General features: G+C 38.1%; 1 protein-coding gene across 3 annotated transcripts in view; it reads left to right on the top strand.

The window, feature by feature from the left end:
- The window catches only part of MAN1A2 (mannosidase alpha class 1A member 2), a 148,862-nt gene that overhangs the window by 23,814 nt on the left and 99,957 nt on the right, over positions 1-25,091 (top strand). For all 3 annotated transcript variants that reach the window (XM_050893951.1, XM_050893958.1, XM_050893964.1), the window contains exons 2-3: positions 5,848-6,103; positions 21,980-22,076. In XM_050893951.1, the coding sequence (XP_050749908.1) occupies positions 5,848-6,103; positions 21,980-22,076 (353 nt within the window). The remainder of the gene's footprint in view (positions 1-5,847; positions 6,104-21,979; positions 22,077-25,091) is intronic.

The raw sequence follows: 25,091 nt of genomic DNA, 5'->3' as shown, positions 1-25,091 counted from the left end.
CATGATGGGGTTGTAATATGTGTGGATGTTATAAAATCGTGTATGCTGCAGGATTGGAGGGAAAAGCAGCTGTTGTAGCTAATGTGAAATATTTTTTTTAGGCACTGAGTCTCAAAGTTGTTGGGGTTTTTTTGTTTTGTTTTGTTTTTTAAATTAGTGCCTATCTTTGTTTCACTGTGTCTCTGAAAGTAGCCTCTGGTTGAAGATTAAACTTGACAAAAGGGTAAATGTTCAGGATTTCCACACAGGGGTTTGTTTCTGGATGACAGACTTACACAAATATTTATGTGCTTTAACAGTTCTTGTCTATCCATCTGCTGAAAATCCAAATGATAATAAACTGGTTGTGCTTTTGCTATAGTGACCCAGTGCTCTGCTTTTTAGTGTGAGAGAACAGTTGCTGGTGGCAAGTTCTTTTCTTGACTCCATTCTAATTTTTATTTCCTTTTTTGATCTTGACTCTTATGAAGAAGTTTGAAAGCATTTTTGGTTTTTTGCAATTCAGTTTCTAAGAGCCTATTGTGTAACAGCAGATAGGAGAGACATGTTAAAAGTCGTTGTCTTGGCAAGTGAAGCTTTAGTAGCTGTTAAGTTCAGAAGGCTCACTACATAATGTGCATAATTAAAGCACATTAAGTTTTGGTTAGTGATTCGGTTATCAAGTGTTATAATTTGTGGTCTTTTCTGAATGACATTTAGACAGCTTGTGGATGCTTTGAGAGTGTACAGTGTTCCTGCATAAGCAGCTGCAATAGTTACAGTGATTGTTTAAAAAACTTGCACCTCTTTCTAGTTTCAGATGCTAATTATTAGGTCTGTTTATGGTTCTTGCTGGCAAAAACAGTCTAATCACAGATTATTTTAATAATATTGCTTGTTTTAAACTAGCTACTGCTGTAGTTTCATGGTACTTGAACCTCTGTCTTGAGACTTTAGAATAAGCTGTTGGGGTGACTAGAAGGAAGCAGCAGCTTTCTGTTAGGTAAGGTTTTTGAAGATTTACTCAAAATACTCTATATTTTAAGAGTTTGCTTAGGTTGCCTAGAAGTGGGGTGGGTAGCTGGATAGGGAAACTTTGACACATTTTGGTATATGTGTTTATGCTGGGATTATTTCCAATCTTATATTTTTAGATTGATCCTTTCTGAGGTCTCTTTAACTCCGAGTAGTTGAATGTAGTGCTATCTATGTGCATTAAACAGTTGCTGACTCTTTCTTATGCTGGATGGGGAGCTTGTTGGTGTTTGGGTGTGACTTGGGGAGGGGGGGCAGCTGCTCACATGTTTCCAATCTTCTCATTCTCTTAACTTTATTCTGTATTTTCACTTGGTTCTTGTTGCTTAAGAGCTCAGAAGGAACATGTGGTGTTGGTATTTAGGGGTGTGTTTTTTCTTCCATTAGGGTCATATACTTGAGTATATTTGGTAAAATATGTCTTCAGCTGGAACGTAGAATATGACATTTCTTGTAGCTCATGCTGTCCATCATTGGTAATTGCATAGAGAATATCTGTCTGCAGAAGAAGCTCTTGTACTATCTCCTGTAAACTCCCTCAGGTACCTGTTGACCTTTCTCTTCATCTTACTGTTTTCTTATGTTTGTCTCAAAATGTCACTTCCTGGAAGACTTGGAGCTGATCATACAGTTAGAACTAGAATTTTTCATCTCTATTGAGTCTCTGTGTATTTTCTTCAAACGCTTAGGTATTCTGCTGAGTGACTGAAGGAAAGTAGACTGTCATTCAAACCTCCTTAATGACTCTAATTGGATTATAGTGCTGTGGAAATCAACAGCTTTTGTGTGTTTATATAGTGGTTCCTGCAGTGTAAACAGACGTGAGTTCAAAACTTGTTTTCTAATTTATGGCTGTTTCATGCAGTTTGAATCTAGAAATAGATGAAGTTGGTAGAGTGATGGAGCTTAATAAAAGCTGTTGTATGCAGCACCTGGGACTGAAAATTTAAAGGAAAGGTAAAGGCAAAATCTTCATGGCACTTGATCTTGATGGTGCAAAATCGTGAAGGTGCACAAACCATATCACCAGTGACTCATTTTAGCGAGTCAGACTCACTATAACTACTCAACCGTCATTAATCTTTTTCACACAGGGGGATCGTATTTGGGGACATGCATGTTAACCATGGGGTTTACCAAAACCATTTCTACTTAAGAGTAAAGCACACTCATTGTAAAGCATTCTCTTCAAATTAGGTTAATGTGGATATACCTTGAACATCTTTTTATTAAGGTCTGAGATACATTGTTACCCTGTCTTTCTAAAATTTCAGTTTTTTCAGTGATGGTTGATCCTTTGCAAAAAGAATTTCAATATCTATTAACAAAATGTTAGTAGATCTAGTCAGAAGGTAAAGGCTGTCACTTGCCTCCAGAAAATGAGTTTTGAAAATGAGGAACGTACCTCCAAAATACATTATCCCCACACTGAAGAATTTTGATTTTTAAATGTTCAGTAACACTTTCTATTTCTCATTCTGTGTAAGCCATCTCTTTGGCTCCTGTACAGCGTGCTGTCTCTTGGTGAGAACATGACTGTGGGGAATGATGTCTCGTTCTGGTGACCTTATTCTCATTCTCTCTAGCTGCATCTTACACAGAGCCCTCTGCTAGCCTTGGAAAAGCTTTCTAGACTACAGAGCTATGGTTTCAAATCTTTCAGTTGGTAGAAATTTTTAGCTGCTTTTGTTACTGAATTGAGCACGTAGCTGCCACAATAGAATGTGAGTAACTTTTACAGGAATACAGGAAAGTTATTTTCCCCCATAAATGGGTCATAGTAGAAGTAAAAGTTATCCTAAATGGTATTATTTGTATTTTTTCTCTTTAGACTAGTGTTTTACCAGTTTGAAAGTTGTTTCCCTCAACTGTAGAGGAAAGAGAGGAGGACTGTTACTGTTCAACAGTGTTAATGAGCTTGGATTTGATAGTCAAAGTGAGGAGCTTAGTCCTTCATTTTTTTATTGTGTGGGAGAAATATGGATGTGATGTGGGTTGTATTGAGAAAAGCAGCTGAAGAACTTCAGTTTTGACGCCTTTCAGTCAGTGCATCTGTGTCCTGGTTTCGGCTAGGACAGAGTTAATTTTCTTCCTAGTAGCGGGTACAGGGCTGTGTTTTGGATTTAGTAGGAAAAGAATGTTGATAACACACTGGTGTTTTTAGTTGTTGCTAAGTAGTGTTTATACTAAGTCAAGGATTTTTCAGCTTCTTATGCCCAGCCAGCAAGAAGGCTGGAGGGGCACAAGAAGCTGGGAGGGGACACCACCAGGACAGCTGACCCAAACTGGCCAAAGAGCTATTCAATACCATATGACATCATGCCCAGTATATAAACTGGGGGAGCTGGCTGGGAGGGGGGATCGCTGCTCGGGAACTAACTGGGCATCGGTCAACGAGTGCTGAGCAATTGCATTGTGCACCACTTGCTTTGTATAGTTTAATTCTTTTAGTATTACTATTGTCATATTGTTATTATCATTATCATTGCTTTTCATTCCTTTCTGTCCTATTAAACTGTCTTTATCTCAACTCACGAGGTTTTTTTTTTTTCCTGATTCTCTCCCCCATCCCAGGGGTGGGGGGGGCAGTGAGCGAGCGGCTGCGTGGTGCTTAGCTGCCGGCTGGGGTTAAACCACGACAATCTGTTAAAACATTGCATTGTGTTTCTGGTACTGAAATATCGAAAGGTAATAATGCTACTATAACTTTTTTACATGCAAACCTAATAGCACTTAAGAAAAATGTAAGGGCTAATAAAACACTCTTTGTGTAACAATACATTTTGCTGAGAGCATTTATGCATGGTTTTCCCCCTGCATGCTATGCACATTGGCCTGTAAACTGTTAAGTTATTTTCTGGATGACATCAAGTGATGTCAGACTTTGTCAAATTGAGAACAAAATGTGTGCCTAAAAAAAGTCTCTGTTTGAGCTTTTGAGCCCAAGCTAAAGACTCGAGCAAGAGGTGTATAAATTTTGACTTAAAAATATACTGGATGTTTATGAGATAGCAGTCAGGGCTAGTGCAATGGGGGTTTGAACTGTGAATTTCTGGAACTAAAAGCTTGATTTATTGCACTTTGACTTAAAATCAGCTCTCCTTAGGCAGAGGACTGTAACAGTCATAAACCTTTCATAAAATGGACCAGTCTGGTGGGATTGCTCTGATACTATTGTATCATAACTCTATGCAAGTTATTCATTATGAGCTTCATTCTTTGACCTTTTTTGTAAAGGTGAAGCAGTGCTCTATAATAGACATGACATGATCTTGATCTGTGAGATTAATAAAAACAGTTCTATTATGCTTGCAAAGTTCCCTAAGATCTGTCCATATCTCCAAATATTCCAACACAGCACCTTAGCGAGTTACTTAAAATTTGTTTGAATCTCTGGAAACGTTATCAGTTTATCATAGACTTTGTCAAATATTTTTAATAACCTTTGTAGGAAAAATATCCCAATTTAAATATGTAGATACATTCCTATTTTTGTTGTCAATGTTTGGTTAACAGTTTGTGTTAAAAATCTTTAATCTTTAAATCTTGTGTTTATTTTTTGTCTGTAAATTTTGGATTGGCTTTTAATTGCGGTTGGACTAGATGATTGCTTTAGGTCCCTTCCAACTGAACTCTTCTAATCTCACATATCAAATGGTGATTACTCCTTTTCATTGGTATGTTTTCAGTATACTGGAAAAAACAAGTGATATGGGTCAAAGTGGCTCAGTTCCTCCTAAAAGCAGTTAGGCCAAGCTTGATATTTCTTACATGGCTTGCTGCTTGCCTTCTTTCCTTTCCATTATCCACTGTCTTCTCCTTAATGCTCTTTGAGGAAAAAGTATTTTTGCCTGGGGGATGAAACAGGGAGGGAGTGTGGTTTTTTTAACTAGTGCTTGTTTTAAATCCCTACGACTATTTTGGCTTACATTAGTCATTAAGTAACTCTGTATTTTAAAGAAGCTTGAAAAGGTTGTGTTATATTGAGTGTCTGATGTGTATCTTTCTGATGCCTTGAAATATTTTAGGACCATTTTTGTCTGTTGTTAGAATAACCTCTTGTTTAACCCAGGCTTTAAAACAGCACTCTTCATTTTGTGTGTGAATCTCAAAACTTTTACTGATCATTAAAGATCATGATGGAAGATTGTGCTTAGAACAAAGATGACGTTGGTTTTGTTGACAGTGAGTTTCAAAAACATGCTTTACTAAAAGCTCTTATGTTCCTAAATGGCTTTATAATTAACTCTGCATTTAACTTGTGAGGTTTATGGACCATACTGATTAGAACAATGAGTTCTGAATTCAAGACAGAATGTGCTGTGGTAGGGTTTGCAGCTGTTGCAGCTCACACCTCATTGTTTAAAAAAATCACAGCCACTCCTTTTATTTAGTGGTTACTTCAGATCTTGCCAAGTTGTGTACGATGTATTTGTTGTGCAGAAGGCGAGGAAGAGCCCTTCTGACTTTTTTTTTTTAAACTGAATGATTGCTAGATGTGCCTCTGCATACGCCCTGTAGTTGAAGTACAGATGTAGGGCTTTTCCTCTCTCAATTCTTGAGTAGACAAGTAAAGGTGGTGAGATATATTCTAGAAAACCCCTATGATACATTTTTCTACAATAGTGTTGTTGACGTGTGTGCTGTTCTTTTGGGGTTCATGGCAAAAATAGCGTAGGATTGTGCACTAACATAATTCAGTAAACTTGTCTGAATCATTAGAATTACTTAGAGTAAACCAAGTTGGGATGTGGCTTCTGTTTTGAAGCTGCAGTTTGTTTATAAGCAATGTGTTTTTAGTAATGAGATGCTGACTAGCATTTGTGTCTCTAGAGAAGAAGAGGAACGTCTGAGAAATAAGATCCGAGCAGATCATGAAAAGGCTCTGGAAGAGGCTAAGGAGAAATTGAAGAAATCACGTGATGAGATTCAAGCTGAGATTCAGACAGAAAAGAACAAAGTAGTGCAAGAGTTGAAAAAGAAAGACAGCAAGCCACTGCCCCCTGTTCCTTTACCAAATCTTATAGGGATAAACAGTGGAGAACCAGCAGACCCGGATATCCGAGAGAAGAGGAACAAAATTAAAGAGGTAAAGATGATGATGATGCGGTCCTACCCGTCCTTGTATCTGATAGCAGTTATTTATATGGCATTTAGTTGCTTTATGATTTATATAAAAGAAAAGAAAAACAGGACTACAAATCTTTTTAATGAACAGTAAGCTAAAAGTGCACATCAAGTATTAATGAATGTCAGCATTATTGCATGTTTTTTCCTGGTGTTGGGGTGTTAATATTTCACTGGATAACAACTTAAAAATGATTTTAAGGATTTCTTCAAATTAGCGGTATGGGTTCAAAGTGTGTTTGTCATTAACTCATGGAACACCAACAAGTGCATCTTTAAAGCAGAGCCTGACTTTGTCAGGTTCCATTCAAAGAATGGGATGTTAGTGTGTCACAAGATATTTTTAAATGTTTAAAAAGTGGATTGAACAGATAGGAAAAAAAAAAGACCTGCTGCTAAAATTTGCAAATTACCAAATTGTCACATGCTTTTCAAAATAAGTTTTAAATGGGTCTAAAAAACTAGGAGTTTAAGTAGATTGCCTCATTTACCTGTAAAACAGTCAAACTAAGATGTTGGCTTAGGCTTTTGGTTCTGTGGCAGCTTATGCTATGGGATTTGCTGTTTCTGGTCCTACCCTTTCCACTCCTGGTTGGCTGTGAGATTCATTGCACTCTTTTGCCCTGGCAATGCCAATTTCCTATTATTATCACCAGGCATTTTTCTGAGTCTGTACTTCTAACTAGTATCGCAGAAACATTGTACAGCCTTCTTTTTCTTTTTCTTCTTTCCTGCAATCTGACTAGTTTTATGCCTAAAAATCAGGTTAGCAAGCAGGAATGGTTCAGGGCAGAGGCAGACAAGCACAGGCTCTGTAATTAAAGAACATCCAGGACCACAGTACTTAGTAGTTACATCAGCTAAATCTTCTTTTAAATTGTAATCTGAGTTTAGTTAGCTCATAAAACCAAACAAAAATAAGTCAGCCATACACCTGTCCTCATAACAGGGCGGAGTTGCAGCTGGAGTATGTGCCACGCTGCGGGTAGATCACCCAAGTTGGAATTTTACTTTGAATATTAATGATGATTAGATGAGATCCACTCTTATCAAATAATGAACAACTGTTTATGATACATGAGTGATACAGCTCCATGCTGTATCACTATTGAATCTCTCAAGTAGCAAATCCTTCCCCGGAAGGTGTGCCTATTCTGTTAGTGACTACTGCAGAAGCACTTTTGACTGAGAAGTTGTGTGTGGAATATTGGACCCCCTTGACCCTGCTTGGTTAGGGCTGTTTCCCAAAGGACAGCACTGAATTGTGGATTTCAAAGGGCTCTACTGCTTTTCAAAACTGTCCTCAAACATTTTCAGTGAGAATATACAGAGAATCTTGCTTTACAAAATGTCTTCTGTAGGGTAAAGATGAATGGTGAACGGTATGGTCAGGTAGTTGTCAATACTTCTTAATTTTAACTACAGATTACTGTATTTAAATACCTTTGAGTTTGCCACTGATGGGGTTTAATGGGTAGAATAAAATTGGGTTGACCAAGTAATGTGAAAGTACTGAGCACAGCTATCAGTGAAGAACTAGCTGGAAGAAATAATCAACTAAAGTTCCTATAGATCAAGCCTGGAATTGGAGGGAGGGTTGACAATTAGTGTTTGCATTTCTGAGGTTGTTTGGTCAGAATGTAGACTGAGAGAAGATGAGAAGCTGTAGGTTACCAGGTAGTAGCTCTGGTGATCCCTAGCTGCAGTTGCCACAAATCTCATGCTGTAAAAGGCTTGCTCCTGTTTTGGTGATCAGCCTATGTGTGAGTCACACTGACAAGCTGGTTTTTTTTATTGCATAGCTTGTTGATGGCTCCTATTGTGGTTTCTGAAGTGTAGGTTTTCATAGCCAGATCAAAGATTTTATGGGACTACGTATTAGGTGGGTAAGTATGTACTGAGCAGTCTTTAATAGTGTGACCACTGTGCTTGAACAGTCGAGGATTATACTAGCATGACTGAAATTTCTGTCTTTGTTATGTGAATTGCCTTCATTGAGTCAGTCTTGTTAGTACTGTAGCTACTAGTTGATCTCCAGAATTTTTAAATTCTTTGATGCGGGGCAGCAGATTATCACTTCTACAGCTAGATGCAGGAAGGTGTAGGATACAGGAGTGGAAGGTCTGCTAGTGAGAATGGACATATGATAATGCTGCAGAACCCATTGTTGGTACATTGTCATTTTTGCTTGGCCTCTGAGTCTACTTCTGGATTTTGGCATCTGCTATGTTGCAATGAATATAAGGTGACTGAGAGAAAACATATAGCTACAGTGTCAGATGAATAATATTTTGCCTGAAACCTGTTTTTGACAGCATCAGATGTATCACAGAAGGCTGCAGTGATTCCAGAGATGCACAGTGCATTTTGAAATATGCTATGACCATCGCTGAGGTCTTCTCTCACTTTTTTGTAACCAGTGTAGACTAATACAGATAGTCTTTGTAGATGAGAGAGACCTAGCAAAAAAAGAACAAGTTCCAGGAGACAGTATCTCTTACATAGGTCTACACCTAGCTTGTGTAGCATTTCTGACATGCAAGACATTGTGGTTGCCTGGATTGAGGGGAAAAAAAAAAGTAGCACAGGGAAGCTCCTAGCTCTTTGGAGGCTGCATATCTGGCTTCAAAATTCCAGGTGGTCCTGAGAAGTTATTTGGCTCATGCCTTGGTTTATTTTGAAATGTCCTTATGCATATTTGAGAACCTTCACTCTCACAGAACAGCTTTAGACTGCTTAAATTCACAAAATTAATTAATTTATACAGCCTATTTCACCTAGTATCAAATGGTGAAAAACCTTGTAGAATTGGGCTGACTGTTGGGGACAATTTGTAACGTGCACATGGCTCTCTACAATTAGGAGAAAGACTGGAAAACTTTCAAACGGGGATCTCAGTTCTATCATTTTTACAGAAAATTTATTACTATTTTTTCTTTCCAAAGAACAACTTGGTGAAGTCTCTTTTAACAGATCTTTGTGTAAAAAGTGGTTTTGCAGTAACTTAAATATTTTAAAAATGCATATTTTGATTTTTTTTTTTTTTAAAAAGTGCATATAAAAGTAAAAAGTTATGTAATGCTCTTCAGAGAGCTTTGTAAAGCATTTGAAAGCTTTCTATAATAGGAATGTTTACTGAGCACGGAAAGGGAGTCTACTTAAGGTCATGGAATAAACCAGGAGCAGACTCTGCATCTCTTGGTTCTGTTTTTGTGTCTTTTGATTCTGATATTTATATTTAGTGTTACATTGTATTCTCAATTGTAACTAATTCACAGAATAGTATAATTTGTCTATATTCTTCTAACAAGCTATTAATTCAGTTACTTCAGTAAGGACCATTTATGAGTTGGCTGATTATTTTACATGTACAGTGAGAACTTTGAGAAGTAAAGGTTTTCCACCTGCTTACTGTATGTGCTTTGTAGCACTTCTCTTGTATATTAGCTTTCTGTTCTGGCTTTTAAAAAATGCTATAGTTTTTAATTAACTGGTATTTTAAGAACAAACACATCTGAAAATTATTCTTGCTGCTACACATTAGCTTTGTATTAATGTTGTAGTGATTTTTTTCATACTATGTAAAAGATGAGAAAATGGTTTTATAAGAGGGTAGACATAACTTGTATAATTTTCCAAAAAGATTTTAAGATGTGTCTCTTTATTGTGGTTAATGCAAAGAAATTAAGAACAAAATTCATCTTTTGGAAGTCATTGGCTTCCTTTCCAAGTTAAATTAGATACAAATTGCATGAGCACTTGGAATTTTTGGCACTTAATTTCCGTTATTATGTCCTTTAAATGCTGTTCAGAATATTTTTTTCTGCAGTTTAAGTGTAATCATTATTACATAGTGCTCTTTTTTTAAATGAGTTTTGTTTCCTTGAAGTTAAATTTTACCCAGTCAAATAAGGAAAACTTTATTCTTTTCACCCTACTCAGGGTTTCGATTTTCTTTCATGTCAGCCTAAGATTTCACAGTATTACCTTACTGCCAGCGTTCATTTCGGATACTTGTTAAAATAGCATATTTCACCCAATAATGGTACTAATCCCATGCAGGATGATCTATATATACCTCGTTCTAAACACTGAAATGTTTGTTTTGAGTTCTTGGATTGTTAAAGTCCATAGGTGTTTGCTCTGAGAAGTGTTGAAAATATGGATGTATAAGTTTTACATACAAGTCAGTATGTATTGTATTACATACAATATCAGTTTTGCATACGTACTGACTACAGAGCTCTGAGTGCGATTGTCAGGGACCCGGGGGCCTGGGTAGTGGTCTCCTTGATCCTGCCAGTAAGGGGAAAGGGTGTGAGGAGGGCAGCACTGGCAATGCACATCAGCAGTTGGTTGTGGAGCTGGTGTTGGCAACAGGGTTTTGGGTTCTACAACCATGGGACCCTGTTTGCAGGGTTTGCCTGGGAGAGATGGGATCCACCTCACTAAGGCAGGACAAACGCATCTGCCAGCAGGATGGCTGACCTCGTAAGGAGGGCTTTGAACTAGGAATGATGAGGGAGGGAGAAGGTAACTAGCAGCCCTGTGAAGGAGTGACTGACAGGATGGACGAGCAAAGGGCCTGCAGTGATGTGACAGAAAGGCATCACAAAATCAGCAAAACAGGGCCTAAGCAGGGTCACCTCTAGCATTTGCATATAAGCAAGGAAGTACCTACAAGGCACCATTATGGAGAAATCCCTAAAACCCCTTCTGGGAAATCAGCATGCCAGGGTACCTCTCTGAAGTGCATGTACAATAATATGTGTGGCATGGGGACTAAACATGAGTCAGAGATCTGTGTGCATTTGCAGGGCTGAAATCTTGTTGGGATCACGGAGATGTGATGGGATGACTTGCATGACTGGAGTATTGCAGTGGAGGGATACAGACTCTAAGAAGAATGGGACAGGAAAACAAGGGGGTAAAGTTACCTTTTGTGTGAGAGAGCAGCTGGAGTGCCTGGGGATGAATGATGAACCAACTGAGAGCTTATGGATAAGGATTAAAGAGCAGATTGGTATGGGTGACATTGTAGTGTGTCTGCTGTAGGTTGCCTGACCAGGAATAACAAGTGGATGAGGCCCTCTACAGGCAGGTTGGAGCAGCATCATGTTTACAGGCCCTGGTCTTCATGGGGGACTTCAACCAACTCAGTTGGACTTCAACCTACATCAACATCTGCTGGAGGCACAACACAGCAGGGCATAAGCAATTCAAGAGTTTCCTGGAGTGCATTGATGACAGCTTACTCTTCCAAATGATAGTGCAGCCAACGAGGAGACGTGCTCTGCTAAACCTCATACTCAAAGAAGGATGGGTTTGGGGATGTGAAATTCAAAGGTAGCTGTGGCTGCAGGGACTATGAGATAGTGGAGTTTAGCAAGCTCACAACCCTGAACTTCAGGAGAGTGGACTTTGGCCTCTTTTTCAGCATCTAAAGCCAGTTTAGAACACCACCGTGCACCAATATGTGCTGGAGGTCAACCATCTGGAAAGCAGCTTTGCTGAACACCAAGTTGAACATGAGCCAGCAGTGTGGCCTTGCAGCAAAGAAGGCGAATTGCATCCTGGGCTGTGTTAGACAAAGTATTGCCAGCAGGTTGAGGGAGGTGATCCTTCCCCTTTATTCAGCACTGGTGAGGCCACACCTGGAGTGCTGTATCCAGTTCTGGGTTCCCTAGTACAAGAGACATGGACATCCTGGAGAGAGTCCATCAAAGGGCCACAAAGATGGTTAAGGGACTGGGGTATCTCTCATCTGAGGAAAGGCTGAAAGAGCTGGGACCGTTTGTCCTGGACAAGAGAAGGCTCAGAGGGATCTTACCAATGTATATAAATACCTGAAGGGAGGGGTGCAAAGGGGATGGAGCCAGGCTCTTTTCAGTGGTGCCCAGTGACAGGACAAGAGACAATGGGCACAAACTGGAACACAAGAGGCTCCATCTGAACATCGGAAACCCGTGTTTACTGTGAGCGAGACCAAGTGCTGGAGCTGGTTGCCCGGATAGGTTCTGGAGTCTCCCTCCTTGGAGATACTCATATGACAACTGGACATGGACCTGGGCAGCCTGCTCCAGGTTACTGTGCTTGAGCAGGGAGGTTGGACTAGATGACCTCCAGAGGTCCTTTCCAACCTCAACTGTTCTGTGATAGGATGATGTTTGTTGACTAAGCCTGTCAGCTGGAAGAATGTTTCTCCAGAATGTTATACAAATGCAGTTAAGTAAACTTAAGAGTGAAATAGTTTTTATGTTCTAGGTTTCAAAGATAAACTGGAAAATCTGAGTTCTCTGGAGCTTTTGTTCTACTACTTGTTCTGTATTTGCTGTGATAAGCAGTCATGTAATTAGCCAGTGCTAATTGTACATAGACTTTTTAAATTCAGCTCAAAGGAGGTGTGGTGTTCACACAAATAAGCTAGAGTTGTGAAGTGACTGAAGCTGCTGGCTGTAGCATGCTTGCTTCTTGTGCAGTTTAAAAGCTGTTATGTTTAATGAGATGGGATAGCAAGGAGATGTCTTATTACTTTCTGATAAGCTGTTTTCAACACAGCAAAATTTTGGTTCTGTTCCTGCTTGTCATGGATTTCTGGTAAAAAGAAAAAGTGGAGCAAGACATTTAAGCAAAAGTTGTGAAATGGCATCCAGGGAGCATAGGGGCCACAGTTCAAGATCACTTGCTACATCTGACACCTGCAGAACGAGTCGCTGTTAAGTTTGGATTCTTTGTACAAGTGAGGAACAAGGTCCCGGCTGGGAAGCTTGGGGATGTTCTGACTTGAGTTCTTTTGCCAGTGAACTTACTGTGGCCTTCAGCAAAACTTCCAGTGTATCCTCTTTTAAAATGTGACTTCTAATATGTTGCCTCTTAGAAGGGGAGGTAGGAAGATAATCTATTTAATATTAGTGGAGGCAATTTTGGAAATACTTTTAGAAATGTGCCAAGAAGAGAAGTGATTAAAATGTATTTTCATCATGGTCTCTGGATGATGCTCAAGAGGCTGCTAATAATGTTCAGAAGTAACAGGCTGTTTTATAAGCAGCAAAACTAATGGTTTCCTATGGATTTTTGACCTACATCCCCTTATACCACCCTCTGCTCCTCATTCACATGTTGCTGTGAACGCCCTCTTATCTTCCTGTTTGACTGCATGAATTGCAATGTGTTCTGTGCCTGGTTTAGAGCTACCTGCATGCTAAATGCAGCCCCTCTGAACGAATAAAGGGTTGGATTATAACTGCCTTCCTCTCAGTTGGGGTACTAATTTGTGTCTGTCTACCCTATCTAGCCACAGATATTTTTTGTCCAGCCCCTCCAGCCCCCCATAAAGGTCTCAAGTATCTGGTTCCTCCAACTCTGTAAAATCAGGTTTGAAATGAGAGAATGGATTCAAAGGCTACTGCAAATGTATGTGGCAAATGACAGATGTACAGACAGCAAGATTGTGTAAGCCTTATTCTCTTAAGAAATCAGGTTAAAAATAGTAAGTAAGTGTCCTTTTACCTGAGTTCTATTTTGTGTGCTTATTGAGAAAAGAGCTGTGCAGAAGAAAGAAATGCTTAATCATGCAAAGGTCTTTTCATGCTGCATAACTCCTCTTTTCATAGCTACTATTCATACAACTTCTACTGCTAATCTCATTTATTTTTTTGTAATTGCAGTGTTTCTGATCTAGCCAAATAGGCTGCCTTCTGTGACTGGGGGACTTTCAGCATCTAAAACCAATTTAGAACGATTTCATTATTGGTGGCACTTTGCACTCTTTTTGTTTTCTTCATCAAACTTGCTTGGACTTCTAGTTGGTTAGGACATTAGTAATATATGTCTATTGTGTTAAGGGTTTTGCATTGTATTTTGTAGCTCACTGCTCCTGACTTTGATCCCAATAAAAATGAAGCACAATAAGTATTATGACCTATCTTTTTCAGTATTTAAGATAACACTCCCTGCAGTGTGTGTGTGTGTTTGTATAAAATATACACACACATATTTTATATATAAGTGTGTGTATATATAAAAATGTGTTTGTATCTATGCATATGCATACACACAATCGTTTAAGTGGTTTTGTTTGCATGCTATGTGGATTATCTATATTCTGGATTCTCAAGTGTAATTCAGCATGTTGAGAACAGCTAAGTTGGCTTTAAATTAGTTTCACTACACTTTTTTAATGTGTAACTTATTTTTATTGAATGAGTAAAATCTGTGTAAGGTAAGGATGGAATCTTTTTTGATCAAGCCTGTTGGTAAACTAATTTTCAGTGGATATATTAGAACGAAAATTGTGCAGTTAGCACTTTGGCCAGTACAGGCAAGTTAGGAATGGCCCTGCACAAAGTTGTGTCCCAGCATGTTGGGATGATTGTATAAAGAACTCATTTTACATTTGTAAATTTTTGATTTATGCCTATGAGAAGCTTTGTAGCTTGGTGTATTTATTTTGCTTGAACAGAAGGATGAAAATAAAGCTCCTAGTGTGGATGGTGCAGTGTTTCAGCTGCACATCCTGGGTAGGTTGCTTTGGTTGGTAACTTAAAATGTGCTACTAATAAGGAATGCAAGTTTGTGTTTGAGGATATTTAAAAAATGAATCAATTTATTCAAGTTGTAGCAATGACAGAATTCTCTAGCACTCGTGCATTGGTGGAAGCATGTTAAAAATTCAAGGAGGTCTTCATTATTAAAGGTATCTTTTTTCCAGACCGTTGTGAGAAGAACCTGTCTTTCAACAATGAACTAGCACATTTGCAGTATTTAAAATTCATAAATGCGAAATAAAATCAAGAAAACAAGGGAATATTTCACTTCCCTGATATAATCAGCCAAACAAAAATGAGCAGAACCGCAGGTAAATTACTCATCTTCAGAATTGGGTAAATCAAAAGGCTCCATGATATCTGAATGACCTTGCTGCTATTTTTTTTTAGTTTTGTATTTTGTGCCATTTATTCCCATACTACAGAAATGTTGGTAGCAAAAATCATGAATTATGGCTAGATGGAAGAGAGCTCTATATTAAATTATACAAGTTCTATTATACAAGTGACAGTGTGTGTTTTTGCAGCTATGGAGACTTTGATTGGAAAGCAAGAGCATCCTCTTAAATATAGTAAAAATTCTACTTGTTAGTCATCTTTGCATAATTTCTGCTGTAGTCCCCTCTGTGTTTGCCAGAGCAACTCCACAGAATATATGCCAGTCTGTTTTTTAACATAGAGGTTTTTTTCCTGATGACGTTACATCTCAGAATTATTGATGTTAATGATGTCATTGATACACAATGTGAGCTACTTGTAGTTGACGAGTAACCTCTTATGGTGTGTTCTATTAAGACATAGACCATCTGCATACCATACTGTAGTACCTGAAACTTGCAACAGTTTATTCTGACTTAGTTTGCTCTGAGATTTGGATTCTTTGCTCTGAGATTTGGATTCTTGATTTGCATTGCTGGCATCTATTCTTATTTTCTGCTTTGTTACCAGAGGACTAGAAGGTGGCTAATAAGACATCAGTTTTTGAGAGGGATTCAAGGGGAGATCAAAGAACTGCAGACCCCTATGCCTGATGAATGAACTGCAGATTAACAGAAACTAGAACAGGGAATAGAATTGTTGAGCACACAGATACTTAAGATTGCCTAGTATATTTTTAATGATGTCATGATGCACAAAGCTACAGAAGATCCCTGAAAGAGTCAACAAGCATGTGAACAAGGGAGATACGGTTATATATGTAACTTTTCAAAAAATGTTTGGCAAGGTTCATCACTAACAGCTGTTGAACTAAGCAGCCATGGGACGGAGGATTGTGTTTCTGTTTGCCTGCAGAAACTGTTTAGAAGGCAGGAAATGGAGAGGACAAATAAATGGTGCTGGAGGCCATAGAGGACGTGTGCTGGGGATCCATGCTCTAAATTATAAATTATTTAGAGTTTGAAAATGGATGAATAGTGGTATGATCAACTTTGCTGCCAACATGGAGATTTGGAGTAGAAAACTGAGGCCAGACTGAAGAATTGCAGAAAAATCTTATGGGACTGATTGATTATTTTCCCTTTTATTTCTCAGCTAAATGTAAAATGATGCATATTGGGGCTGGAGGGGGAGAAATTCCAACTTCATGCTAAATATGAAAAGGTGTGAAGTGACTTATTACCACTTAAGAATGAGAGCTAGTGTTTATAGTAGTTCCTTGGAAATGTCACTGTAGTGCTCGATAGCAGACAAAAAGCAAATATTCAGTATTTTAGCGAAGGAGAACAAAACAGGCGAGGTTCTTATGGTAGTGTGTGGAGCTAAGGTGCCTCTGCATCTTGCATGCTTCATGTAGTTCTAGTCTCTCAGCTTCAAAAAGGATACAGTAAAACTGGCAGAGGTGCAGGGACAAGCTGATGAAAATAATTAGATTGATGCCTGAAAAGGCAAGACTGGAAGAAGGCAAGACTGGAAGAAAGGAACTGATTTCTGCTGGCTACTGTGCAGTCCTGGTTGTTTACAAAGATGATCTGGGACGTTCTAGTTTTCTGCACACCACAGGACCAGTCAAACCTGTGAATACCAGTTTCTCTTGAAACCATGAGGACATGCAAGGTCAAAAATACTGATTCATCATCTTGGAAAGAAAACATGTGGCTTTCTTGTACAAATTTCAGCAGTTGGTTCACTGCTGTAAGCTCTCCAAGTTTAGGCTCTTTACATCTACTGTTCCAGTTCTCACCAGTCTGAAGTATTTTCCCCTTAGTTCCATCGGGAATCTTAGACTTCAAGTACTTCATGCCAACAAAAAAGGACAAGCTTCCCATTTTGCATACATTTGATAAACAGTTTTGTTTAGTAATGGATTTGTTACTGATTAACGAGTAAAAGAAAGCCCAGCTTTCTGTGTGTGTTAGGGACATGTTCCAAACAGACTTTTTCAGTGGCAGTGTTCAGAAATGCATGAGAGGCATAGACTGCCTGAAATAATTTCTCTCTAGGTAGAGATTTGTAGCTCCCAGAAGAATAAAATAATCTGTATGAGTTTTCTAAGTTTCTTCCAAAGTCTGAGTATCTATACAAGGAAAAGATCATTCTTTAATTTAACCTCCAAAAAGTATTCTCTGCAGACAGTAGGAAAGTGGTTATTAATTTTTAATCTGCCAATTGAGCAGTAATCTTGTCTAGCAAGTCCTTGGTTAATTTTAAAACAGAATTTGAAGGTGGTTTATATAAATCTCTTGAAATCGTACCCTTAATGAGAATACATTCCTTTGAAAGCAAAACCTATTTGCTGTCTCTGTTATGCACATTCCTGATGGAATGGCAAAAAGAAGATAGGTTTCTCATTTCTAGGCACAACGAGTAAATACTGCAATTTGCCAGTGAATTGTTTCTTTTGCTTATTTCTCAGGACTCTTATTTTCTGTTTGCTAGGTGTCTGCCCTTTTTTGAGGAGTGGAAAGGGGCTTTTGAACTAATCTGTGGTTTGAAGTATTGTTTCTAACATGCTGCTGTAGTGATAGAACTCCCTTACAAAAGTCTCTTTTCAATCACTGTAACCTCCTTTTACTGTTACAATTATGATTTTGTCAAAAGACATCATTACCACTCTGTCTTTCTAAAAACCTGATTTCCTAGTGACTATAGAGGACCAGATCTCATGAACATGTTCTAAAGTCAGTAAAAGCATCTAGGTAACGGTGTACTTACAAAAGCAGTTTCATGTGACATGCCCTGCTTCTTGCTGTTCTGGCTCTCTTGCAGCAGAGTCAAAATTCATCTTTTTGTAGAATTATCAAGCTGTACCTGCAACAGCGTTTTGCTGGCTGTTGTATATGATGCATCCCATAATAAACATTTTCAAGACTACTATTCAATGGACCTGTTCCCTGTGAATGATTTTGCCTTCAAAAGCAAAAGCATTAATAGTGTCAGTAAAAAGACCATCACTAAAACCATTTGTTCTCTGGTGGTAAGATTGTCAAAGTAAGTGCTTGGAGCTTGATGGCATAGCAGTTTGCAAGATCTTTATGTGATATCAGGTATGGAAATTTCAGCTATGGAAATCTACGCCTTGCCTTGTTCGCAGTTACTGATCCATGCTTGGACCAGCTTGTTATTTTCACTGTACCGAGCTTAAGATGCCTCTGTCATGGATTCTTTAAGGGTTTGGGGTGGTTTTTTGCAAGTATTTTTACCTTCTTTTTATTATCATTAGTGCTGATGTTCCAGTCGGTGTCTAAGACTTCCCTCTCCTCTTAAAGACAAGTTTTTTGAAGAAAAGCCTGTCTATACCTGCAGCTATTCTTCAGCATTTCCAACTTTCACTATGCAAATGCTATCTGGCATAACCATAGAGATAATCTTGTTTTTTCAGACCAGGAGTTCACGTTGCTTGTACTTCCTGAGCCAAAGTGGCATCCTCTGTTAAATTTTTAGCTAGCAGAGGCATCTATCTTCTCCTGTCTCTCAAAAGCTTCTGTGTGCACAACTGCTCCCAATAGTAGAGATGTTATACCTATAGTATATCATGCTACCAGTTCTGGCAGTAACAGAAATCCCCATGTTGTTACAAGATCTCTTGGCATATCACCCTTACAAGACTTAATATTGTATACAAGAGCTGTGGGGGTTTCTCACTTGCATGTAATGTGCAGTTATCTGCTAACATGATATCATGAAGTCTGCTCACTTTGTGGCAGAGGAGAGTAACGAGCTGTGTGCCAGAGTGATCTTCAGTGTTCATCTGGAAAAAGTCAGTTGACTAGTTAGTGTAATAAAGTCAAAAGATTCTTGGGGAGTTATAACACCGTATTCTTTGTACGCTGTTTGGGGGAGGCAGAGGGGACGGAACAGACATGCGTTTGTGTTTATCAAAGTAGCTTAGTCTCCTCAAAATATGATTTCCTCTTTTGGAACCTTAGATGATGCAGTCAACTGTGTCTTCATCTCTTGTGTTTGACAGTGTTTCTGGTTTCAGTAGTGTATTCTTAAGCTACTTCTGCATTAATTCATTAATCTGGTGAAATCGACTCCTTCACAGTTTCTATCTTAATGAAATTTTATCTTAGGATAAATTTTATCTTATGATCTTATGGATATAGAAACATCTTACGTTGTGATGTATTCTGGTTTAGCCCTTTAATTTCCATAACTTTCTTGGGTTTCCTCAGAACTAAATGGTCTATAACAAAATCTATACCTTCCCCCCAGAAGCATAGCAAATTGGGACAGTGAAATATTCTGCTGTGAGGAAACAAATTGTCATTCTTCTTTTGGACTTAGCTAGTTTTGATCTATACTGGTATTTGCCTACACTTTGAGATTTTTACAAAGCTAAAATGTCAATCGTCATTTGATTCTCCTTCATGAAATATTTATTTGATGCATCCAAAGGTCTCAGAAGCCCAGTTTCCCTTTTGTGGAAGCAAGTTGGTTAGATCTGCCATGTCACGGTCACCTTGTTGTTTAGACATCTTGTTGTTTAGACATCTGTCTGTTATCAAACTCACATGGAGCTCACTGGTCAGTAATTCTTTAGTTTCATTCTCTAGTGCCTTCTAAAACTACAGGTCTGTGTTTTCCCAAGTAGAGTTTTAAGGACTTAAAGGTGGACTAGCAAGCTGTGAGTTAGAGCAGAACACTTCATGGAGGCCTTGACTGTCCCATTCTGACTGGAGAAAGCCTTAAGTCCACCCTGACTGGATAAAGCGTTAAGTAGCCCAGTCTGATCCCATAACTGATCCTGCTTTGAGCAGGAGGTTGAACTAGGGATTTCCTGAGCATCCTTCCAGCCTGAATGATGCTGTGATTCTCGTTTCTATGATCTTAATGAACAATTTTTTGTAAAAATTTGTCGGTTCATTCTGGATAACGCTAGTAAGAGACCTCAGAGGAACTTCTATACTGCCTGCGATTAGGCTTTTATTGTGTTTGTCATGCTGTAGTTTTCTTACCTGTCAAGAGGATCACTTTACCTGAGTCATCTTGAGGTTCTAATAGCTATTAATTGGTCAATTTGATAAGTGCTTTGTAAACACTAGGGTATTTGTGAATGCTAATGAAATGGCTTTTTTCTCCTCTTTTAGTGTAATATTTGAATCCTCTTTTTCTTACATTACAGGTTCATGACACTAAAAGAAACAATACAGTATTATTGCCTAATCAGGTGTCAGAATCTTTTAGTGCAAATACCAAAAGCAGCATGTGAGCTGACTTTGAATGACAAGCAGTAGGAGTGGGACCTCTGGCATCTTGAGAGGGACATCTGTGCCTACGTTCATGTCGGTTTAACACAGGAGTGCTTCCCACCTTCTGGGCCTGTGTGTATACCTTTGCTGTGGTTCAAATTTATTGTCTGGGCATGAGTTAACTGAGCCATGGGAAACTTGGAGGGAATTTACGTTCAAAGGAATTACAGCGGTGTAGGTTGGACAGGGATCTCTTGATGGTTGTAGGGAGACAGGGACCTTGTTTTGCATGTCTCAGCAGGCAGTTTAGATGCAGTTTGAAAGATTTGGGATTACTGGATGCTGACTTCCACTAAATCGTGAACTCAGTAAGAGAAGAGAGCTGCTTCTGTGTGAGGTAGTGCTGGAAAGGCAACTGGCTGCACCTCACTTTTTAGCCAGCATCTGCTTGTTCCCTCCTGTTTTCTATGAGTACGGTGACTCTCTGATAAAAATAAGAAAACTACAGTCTTGTAAATCATAGTGAAAACTTTACTTGCCCTGATATAATCAGTTTCTTAAAGGTTTAGTATTGGTCTGTTAGTTACATTAGCATAGTTTCTCCTCTTAGGGAGCATTTCTCAAACTTGTGGAGATCATGATTTAAGTCCTATACATTTTCTTGGTGGTTTTGTTTATATTAACAATATTTTAATACCATTTTTAAGATGCAATATAAAAAAAAGTATAATGTTGTGGATACAGTCGCATGGCTGTTGTATTAGAACAGGTTTGTTCCTAACTGTTCTTGTGTCTGGGGCAGTGTCTTTTGGAATTTGATTTCTTCCTGTTACTTGCTTTGATCTGTTTAGGTAACTAATAATATTTGATTTTTTTTTTTAAGACTGCATTCACTTTGCAATTTGGTAGCTGCTGAATTTCTGCTGTATACCAACAAGCAAGGAATTTGAAAAGCTTTAGCAAATCCATAAAAGGACTGCTTAGCGGCTGATGTGCACAACTAATACTTGTGGGTCAACAAGACCTTTTGTTTTTTAGATGTAGTTTGCTTACTAGGTGGTGGAAACATCTATTAAAAAGAGTTGAGAATGTTTTGTGGAACAAATATTAATAATTTTGTACTGCTTTGTTCATTATGCTTTCTAAAGAGCGAAGCTTTTGGCTTTTCTTTTGGTAGAGGCTGTATGACAGTATATCTTTGTCAAGTAGGTGTTGCTAATAAAATTTATTATGCCTTTTGCAAAATTGTTTAGTCATACTTGGATACACCAGTGTAGATATTGGTAGATATTTTTTTCTTTTGGTTAGCATCTTAGACGTTAGCCAGTATTTTTCACCAATTCCTTGTGGTTAAATGCATTCCTTATGCTTAAATTCTTAAATGTCTGTGCATATACTTAAGGAAAAGAAAGAAAGAACAAGAAAATGACCTAATGCAGAACATTAGGCTCTACAGCTCAAGTCAAATAGACTTGAATTTTTTCCAAATTTATTCATGCTGTGTAATCTGATTTCTGTAACAGATAGAAATAGCGGCAAAGTAATTATCAGTATGGTGGGATGACTGTGAAAGATGAAGTCTCAGATAAGGAGTAAAATATTGTATTCGTACAAAGTAGTTTTATAATGTAATCGAATCCTATTTTTTCCATCTCTTAGATGATGAAGCATGCCTGGGACAATTATAGGCAATATGGATGGGGACATAATGAGCTCAAACCAATTGCCCGGAAAGGACATTCCACCAACATATTTGGTAGGCTACATTTTCTGGTTTAGTTGTGTTTTTTTTAATATTTCTGCCCGTGCTATCCTCTTTGAAAGTCTACTCAAACTTCCTAGCAAATTCTGTTTTAATATAAATCTTTTGAAGTGTAGATGACAGAATTGTACCATTTGAAATAATTGATACTTCAATGAATTACTTTACTAAACTATCTTTTTGGGAGTAATATGTTCTTATTGTTACAAAAGCTAAGCTGTGTCTATGTGCACTGTTACTTTGTGTACACATATACATATAAAAATAAGAGTTACAATGCAGTGATGATATTTTGGGATGTATAAATTTGTTTTTTAAAAAAAAAAAACCCTCGTCTAGATCTTTGTTTAATTCCATAAGAATGTGATACAAGACAAAATGCATGTGCAAGATGCTGAAAAACTGCTAGTACTAAGGTGAAATTTAAAGTAGCTTTTAAAAAAGATCTGGGTAAGGTGAAAGTGACATTGTTACTTCATGTATGACTTGTGGATCTTGAACCTGTAGACTGGAATGAAAGAAAAAAAACAACATTCAAAATACAGAAGTTTGAGGGTAGGGGCAAGTTTTGAAGAAATTCAAAGGATGGAGTGAGAATATTTGGGCAATGGAGTGTGAATGAGTGTTACAAATGGCATTTAGAATAGTATGAAACATGAGGAAGGTAAAGATCAAGAAATTGAATAGGCTTGTGTTGTGTATATGTGATCAGACTAGATGGATTTTCTTCCTTAAAGTATCAGTAATCTGCAGCAGTACTGCTTTTTTGGTGTAAATGCACTGGGATAGAATAAGTAGAATAGTGATTGGAAAGTTACAAGCATTTTATTGGCACTCGAACCAGGAAAGAATCCATATTTTCTCCCCAGTTCTGTAGGACTGACGGTTCAAAAAAGCTGGTTGTAACTGTTGAGGACTGAGCCCTGGAGGTTCTCTAGGTTCATCCTCTGGTATAGCAAAAGACATAACCTTGATGTTAGTGATTAAGGTTAAGCCTGGATTGGTCCAGAATGCACAGCGCCTAAGATGACTGAGCCATGAAGTTCATGCATTTATTTTGAAACGCACACAGGAGAGCTGGTCTAAGACTGGGTAGGGTTTTCTGAATTCTGTTCAGGGTTTCATACTGTGTTCATCCACTCTCTGGTATCTGAGGAAGGTACAAATTTATCATAACCACTTTTTACATCAAGAGTGAGTGTGAATATACTGTGTATAGCTTAAGTATGTTAGTATTGGTTAAAATAGTTTGCTTGAAATCAAGATTTTATTGGCTTTTATTGTAAGGCAGTTCGCTAATGACTTTGTGTGAGGCTGGTTCTCATTGTAATTGGTATTTGTTTTATTTATCTTGCTTTAAACCTTGAATTTGTTTCTTGTGGATGATAGAAATACAGATTAGGATTGTCTAACTGTCTTGTTTTCTGTGCTTAGTGCCTGAACCCAGAATAAAGCATTTTGACTTAAATCAAAATTTGGTTAGCTTTTTGTTTTCGTTTGTAGGGAAAAAGTAAACTCCCATATTGGAAGCTTATTCCAAAAGAAGAGTCAAAGGACTTGTTTCAAAAGTATTTTAATACTTAAAGGGTTTCTTTCATTGTTTTGCTCTGTTCCTTACCTTGATCTCCTTAAATTTTATCTTGAAACCATTCTTATATCTTACCAAAGAAAAAAGTGATTTTCTTTATATCCAAACAGTTTTTCATCAAATTTATTTGCATGAAGAACTTCAACCTTAAATAAGTGCTGGACATGGAGAAGGGAGGAGAACTTTAACTAGGCACGCTGCTGCTTTCCCCTGCTCCCAGCAATGGAAGGAGAGCCTCCGAGTTACATTTTCTGCATTACTTAAAAACAAACAAAACAAACCAAAAAACTGCCCACAAATAGACCCCCTTCCCCCAAATCTGTAGTGTGTAGAAGCCTATTTAAATCCATAGGAGAAGAATTTCAGCTGCCGTACCTAGCCCTATCTGCAGTAAGGACTATTCATCTTTACTGCAAGCAAACCCCTTAGAGCCTGGCATTGATTGCTTTTGGTCATGCACTGGGACGTGGTTTCTTACACACGGTATGGTGTGAAAGCTGATAGTTTTACTTTTATAAAGAAAATGACTGGGTCAGAGGGATTTGTCTGAGAGGGGGAAGATGAGCAAGTTAGCATGCTCAGGAGAAAAAAGCATCTGGAGCGGATGAGGAGTTTGAAGAGTGAAATGGAAGACTAAGATGCAGCCAGTACTGAGCATAGTGCAAAGAGAGAGTGTGAGGCTGAAGGGAAGACCAGAGCAAAAGGCTTCTGCTGTGACAGACAAAAGGACGTTTCTTAGGTTCCCAGAGAGTATTGTGTAGTATTCTTAGATAACTTCTCTTTGCTACCTTGTACATTAGCACTGCTTTAATTTCTACTAGAAAAATCTTTTCTGAAGCTTCCTGTGATTTAGTTGTATGTTATCTCTAATTCATGGCTTTCCTTTATATTTTTTCCAGCTGATGAAGTTGGGTCTGACAGTGGAAATCTTTAATGTTCACCTATATGATCATGTAGTCTTTGCTGTTGAATTTATATGCAATTCTGTTGCTTAATTTGCCAAGTATAATTTTAGATTAGCCTTGGTTTGTAACCCAGACTCTCTAAGAAGTGAGGTTTTTTATTTACATGGGAGAAAAACATTTTTCTAATGTTTGTTTTTAATGTGACTGACACAATATTTTGAAGCAATTTGAATTATAATTTTAGTCTTTTATTTTCTTTCCATTCCTCCTCTGCTTACTTCTAACATGTATACTAATGAGTCTGGAGGACTTCTACTTTTTTCTCCTTGGAATGCTTATTCTTCGGAGTTTTGGCATTACTGTCTGAAAGAAATTGCAGGCTTCCTCCACAGTCACGTTTCTGATCCTCTTATTCCAGCTAACTAGCAGCTGATTCCTTAAGTGTTTGTCCTTTTAAAATCCAGATGCTATTTTTTGCCATTTAATTTTTAGCCAAATCATGTTATGATTGCTCTA

Source organism: Gymnogyps californianus, chromosome 1, assembly GCF_018139145.2.
Source record: "Gymnogyps californianus isolate 813 chromosome 1, ASM1813914v2, whole genome shotgun sequence".
In the NCBI taxonomy this organism is placed as follows: Eukaryota; Metazoa; Chordata; class Aves; order Accipitriformes; family Cathartidae; genus Gymnogyps; species Gymnogyps californianus.
The sequence above is the reverse complement of the archived record's forward strand: the minus strand, read 5'-3'. Positions and strand labels throughout refer to the sequence as shown.